Here is a 5,610-nt window from a genome sequence, read left to right as displayed (position 1 = left end):
TGTTGTGTATATTTATACACGATTGCAAAAATGTAATATAGAAGAGAAAGCAATATAACGTATACAGTGGTAACAATGAAGGTTCTTTTGTTATCGCTTATGAGTGAAAAAAAATAATAAGCCAAACATGGATTGGTTCTTTGTTTTCTACATCATAACCAATAACAAAGCCCATCTTTCCTTATACGACCAATTGTAAGATCGAAAAGTAGAGAGAAATGATCGTTCAATTCTTAGTAGAATACTTGCATCGAATGAACTATGGCCAATAGGATGACGATTCTTAAGTGCTCCAATTTTACGAATTGAATTTTATTATATTACTTTTTCTTTCATTTATTTTAATATAGAAAATCTATTATAACTTTTTTAACAAGTTAAATGATTATTAAGTTTAATTCGGTGTAATAATTGAAGTATCGAGATAATATTACGATTTGAATAATGTTATTGCAAACGTAAATTGATGTTTATGATGACTTATATGTAGATACAATAAAATTTAGTCATTCATTTTTGTTACAATATTTTACGTTAAAATTTCATGAAACATAAAATGACAATAAATGGTTAAAAACTAAGATGCAACGATCTTTTTGTATATATCGATATAAATTATTAAATACGAAAAGAGAAATGATATAAGTGTAAATCTGTTGTATCAATTTGTCAAAAGTGATTTCAAGGATAAGATGGGAAATAAAAGATAAATATAAATGAATATTATGTAATTATTATTTAAAAATCGTCAAATTTATCGATGTGAAAATAAAGAAAGTTTATACTTGTATAATGTTTAATAAAAGATGTTAATAATTATCTTAAACATTGCAATACAATTTTAGGATCGCATCACGTTTTACTCTTTTAGCAAGACAGATTTTTTTTACGGAAATAGTCAATGCAGGAGTACATAGTAATTGGAGTTAAAAAAAATTCGCAAACAGTACAAGTTTCGCCATCTAGTTTGAAAAGACACAACTGAACTACTAAAAATTTCACATTTTGATACTCCAAACGCCATCTAGCGTATCAGATTAGGTACTGATTGTGGATTTCATTCGAAGGCTTTACTACTCTCATATGTCTCTGTTAATAAATTAGATTTTTTGTAAAAATATGGCGACCCTAATTAGTTACTTGATGTATACAGATATATTCATTACACAGTATGATGACAAACATTAAAAATATTTTTCTATAATTATAAAGTATTTTTCACGAACTTTTCTGACATTATATCGTTCTAAAGAGATTAAAGAATATTCGTAATATCTAAATGTTTAAAATTTATAATGTGAAGTTACGTAAATAATATTCTTAATGAATGATATTTATCTTGAAGAATTCTTCACTGATATTTAATTCAAAAATAATTGAATTTGCATGTATCTAAACATAATCATGAAAATATTTTCAATTACAATTGTATTTAATAAAAGATATTAAGCGATATTAATCATTTTCTTTCCAACTTGTTCATTATAAAAGATAAATATGAAATTATATGGAATACGTCAAAAAATAATCAAACATATATACAAAAGATAATAATATCAAGTGTCTAAAAAAGATAAGTATTTAATCATAGTCTTTAAATGATTAAACATTATTCATTATTCTTAATACAATAATCAAAAAAAATTTCTAGGTTTTAATAATTATTTATTAAATTCGGTAATAATATTCTGATGTATCATTTTGTCTGGGAGTGTACAAGTACGATTACAACGAAGGCTTAGGTACCTTCTCGAATAGCGTATGGATGTTTGCGCTTGCGTTTCTCGACTTCTCTTCTTCCTCTGCTCCCACTATTTCCACCCTATTCTCTCTTTCATGAGGGAGTACCACGTCGGTGATGTATAGAGGCACGTTCGTTAAGAGGAGAGTTAGCGAGGATGGGAAACGTTTGACAGCTCTGATCGTCAGTGATAATGCTGTTCCCCATTGATGTTAGTCTTAAGTGAATCAGTTTTGTTCGTTGATCGTGCAGAGGCTCCTATTCTTTCGTATTCTTGAATCAGGCAGAGTTAGAAACGAATCCAATGAGTTCTCGTTCTTCGAGCAGTTAGAAGGGTGGAAAGTGGAGTGGATGCAGTAAAAGGGAAGGCTTGGCGTTAATGCTCGAAAATGTAGCCGCATTAACGTTGACAACGAAGGTGTTTTGTTATCGAGGACAATTTTACAGCTGCGAGATATTCGCGAATGCTCTCGATTTATTTAATTCGTTAAGGAGGGAGGTGGTGGTGGTGGCCAGGATGTTGATCGAGGACGAAGGAAGGAGAAGAGAAGCGACGACGGAAAGAACGCGTGCGTGTTTCAAACACAGACAAGGATGCGGCAACGCGATATCAACTTTCTTCGTGATTTTTTTGATAGCGTTGATGACGACCAGCGAATTCAGCGATGCGAAGCAATTAGGTTTGTAAACGTTCATTGTAATTTACTTATTATTCATTTTTGTGATCTGTATTCTTATTCTGTTTTCTCAGAAAAGCGTATTTTACAACGAGGATGCAAATTAGAAGGCTTGCATCCACTTCTCATCGTTACTTACAAAAATATCACCGTATCAGTAAGCTTCCTATTAATTTCAAATATTAATATTAATATCCATATACATAAGTAATATTTTAACATCCTTGTTATAATTGTTATAGAAGAAATATCAATGAAATATTCTTTTCGCAGGTAGACAAAATTACGGTACCTCATGGAGAACGTGTTATGGTGAGGTGTCGTGAGCTTGGTAAATACAAGCTCATCGGTGATCCATCGTTACATTGTCGTAATGCAACGTGGAACGGGAAGTTGCCGTCTTGCGTACCTACAACGGCTATTTCCAATTACACCGGTGAGCTGACTCGAGTCTCGAGCTTCAATGGATTATAATCGAAATAGAACAAGGCCTTTTTACCATTCACTAATGCACACTCCTCTTCTTGTTTGAGGAGATCCAGAAGACGTTCCACCGACGATTGTCTTTGGATTACCAGCAGGTTCAGCGGCAATCGAGCCGACGGGTACGCTTGCAGTATTTCCAGGAAGCATTCTTCATTTGGAGTGTCTTTTTGCTAGAAGATTAGGTAATCCAGAATGGACGTGGACATCGACGTTTCGTCAATATTTAACGGGTGAGACATATGCACGTAAATTTTTTTTCTATATATAATCAAAATACTAATTATTCATTTAAAAATTAGGATGGGCGATTGCTGCAAAAGAGAGAGATTGGAAGTATCGACTGTCGATATATTATGCCAAAGTTCAGGACTCAGGAGTATACACGTGTTCGACCCCACGAGGCCTAGCAAATTCCATACGAGTCCACGTCGTTGGTAGGATTTACTTTTTATATATCGCAACAAAATTTTTCAAAATCGAAATCTAGAGAAAGAGACAAATTTTAATCGATTTCTCGCCTGGTAGACGTTCAATGTCCAGTTATAAATTTACCAGAGGGACCGTTGATTGGTAAGATCGAAGGCGCTCGGATGGGTCACAGCGCTAATTTTGAATGTCCCCTTGGATACAGATTGGAAGGTGCCTCGATGATAACCTGCCAATATAACGGTGAGCAATTGATTCTAATAATGTTTAAAGCGAAATTTCGATGCGAACAATGGTAAATGGCCGAGGAGTTAATGACCACGCGACAGGGCTGCAGTACTGTAGCGAGTTACCAGAAAATTGTCTTATCCTTATTCATTCGGTACTCGCGTTAAGTCATAGGTCATACACCATTCTTTCATACATTGAAATACAAAAGACTATAATCCTGTCGAGCGGCCGAATGCGAATTGTATAAGGCGTCGAAATAATTCGATCGTAGGAGAGAGTTAAGCGAAGACTCCCGTCGTCGTGCGATATATTCCAGGAATGTGGTCAGGAGATATACCACGTTGCGAGGCAATAACGTGTTCACCGATAGATCTTCCCAGTGATACGTGGTTACAACTACTAGAGCACAACAATAGTTTTGGCGGCAGGGCTGTATTCGCTTGTATGTGGGGTCACAAATTATTAGGATCTCAGAGCATCAGGTGCGAAGGGGATGGCACGTGGAATGGATCCATGCCAACTTGTTTCGGTAAGTTTCGTTTTATTTACTTCGCCTAAGTTATATGGATAAAGTCAAGAGAAAAATTGTATCGATAAATTATATTTACAAATCAATCCGGTAATATTGTATTTACAGAGATCACGTGTCCGTCGCCGTCTTTACCGCGAAGCGGTCGAATTGTCGATCAAATGTTGCAATCTACTCGTAGAAAACACCATCGTAATCGCATCTACAAAGTCGGCGCTCTCGTTAAATTTGCCTGTTTACCGGGTCATCAATTGATAGGAGAAGCGTCTGTAATTTGCACCGAAAATGGCACGTGGTCGCATCAATCGCCAGTTTGTGAGTTTCGTAAAATTACTTAGTTGCTTTATAGATAATAATGTTTCTTGTTTTTATAGAGCATTTGAAAAGAGATATCGTCCTTGATGAAATCTGTAGTTCCTTTTTATCTTTATCTACTGTCCATAACATATGTTTGATACGATTCATGTCCACTTAGACGTATCTTCAAGTGATACTTAATATTTTGTTTGCTTAACTTGATTTTATAATAACTGATAAGTTATACTAACTTACTCGAAAGGTTTTGAATAGGCAAACAATGCGGTACTTAGAATCTTATTGGTTCATAAAAGGAAACATTTATTAAAATCTTTTTATTTATCTCAATGATAATATCTACTACGAGCCTTTATAGTTTTGCGGTAATATCTATCAATCCTTTTTGTATAATACGATTAAAATTTAATTATACCAATGTTAAATGTTTATCCGTTAAAAAAAGATAAGCAACAGAAGAAATAGTTTGCAACATTGTAGGTAAAGTAAGATGTCCATATCCTGGCGATCCTCCACACGGTCGGATTTCACCGCTGAAGTTTTGGTATACGCCTGGTGATAATATACAGGTTAGTATATCGATGGTCTAATTTCTTTTTTTTTTCAAGCGTTAAAAATTTCTCGATATCTGTAACGTATACTCGATATTGAGGAAAAAAATGAAATGATAGATGTATATATATTATATATATATAAAATTTGATATGCAGGTGACATGTTCTCCTGGCTATGTTACACCTTTGGAACCTGTCAGAAAGCCAACTTGTCGAGAGAATGGAATATGGAGTGCGCCACCACCACCATGTCGTTCTTACAAAGATGTTTGATCGATATGTGCGTTGGATTTATCTACGATCGATTGAAAAAAGTCACCCTGATTTTCATACGAAAGTAATCGCTTTTATCTGCACCGGTCGTAATTCAAATTCATCCTTATGGATTAACATTTAGAAGCGTCCGACATAAAGCGACGCGTTAATAAATATAAAACGAGATGTACAACGAAGGGTACATTTTTCTTTTCTCTACATTTATTATTTTATTTCATTCGATTTATTAATTTCATTTGATTTTGTGAGGGATATCACAAATTAAATAGAGGAACATATTTGTCGATCGCACAAATATAGGCAAGTCGTTGAGACCCTCGATAAGATTTAACTATTCTGACACTTTTCTTTTTATATCTATATGCAATAAAGTGT

General features: G+C 34.1%; 1 protein-coding gene across 3 annotated transcripts; it reads left to right on the top strand.

The window, feature by feature from the left end:
* The first annotated feature begins 1,774 nt into the window (after window positions 1–1,774).
* hig (locomotion-related protein hikaru genki) lies at window positions 1,775–5,607 on the top strand. 3 transcript variants are annotated; one of them, XM_035875688.2, is made up of 10 exons: window positions 1,775–2,421; window positions 2,493–2,575; window positions 2,692–2,854; window positions 2,955–3,134; window positions 3,204–3,338; window positions 3,430–3,573; window positions 3,878–4,090; window positions 4,199–4,405; window positions 4,886–4,974; window positions 5,116–5,607. In XM_035875688.2, exons 1-10 carry the CDS (start codon window positions 2,121–2,123, stop codon window positions 5,230–5,232), a joined length of 1,632 nt encoding a protein of 543 aa, XP_035731581.1. In that variant the 5' UTR covers window positions 1,775–2,120; the 3' UTR covers window positions 5,233–5,607. The 3 variants fall into 3 exon arrangements, with proteins under 3 accessions (XP_035731581.1, XP_085514879.1, XP_035731591.1); XM_085658753.1 differs by having other exon boundaries at window positions 2,952–3,134; XM_035875698.2 differs by having other exon boundaries at window positions 1,777–2,421; window positions 2,961–3,134.
* The last annotated feature ends 3 nt before the right edge of the window (window positions 5,608–5,610 follow it).

The sequence above is a fragment of the Vespa mandarinia genome, chromosome 8, assembly GCF_050613455.1.
Source record: "Vespa mandarinia isolate Hongniang chromosome 8, ASM5061345v1, whole genome shotgun sequence".
Classification (NCBI taxonomy): Eukaryota; Metazoa; Arthropoda; class Insecta; order Hymenoptera; family Vespidae; genus Vespa; species Vespa mandarinia.
The sequence above is the reverse complement of the archived record's forward strand: the minus strand, read 5'-3'. Positions and strand labels throughout refer to the sequence as shown.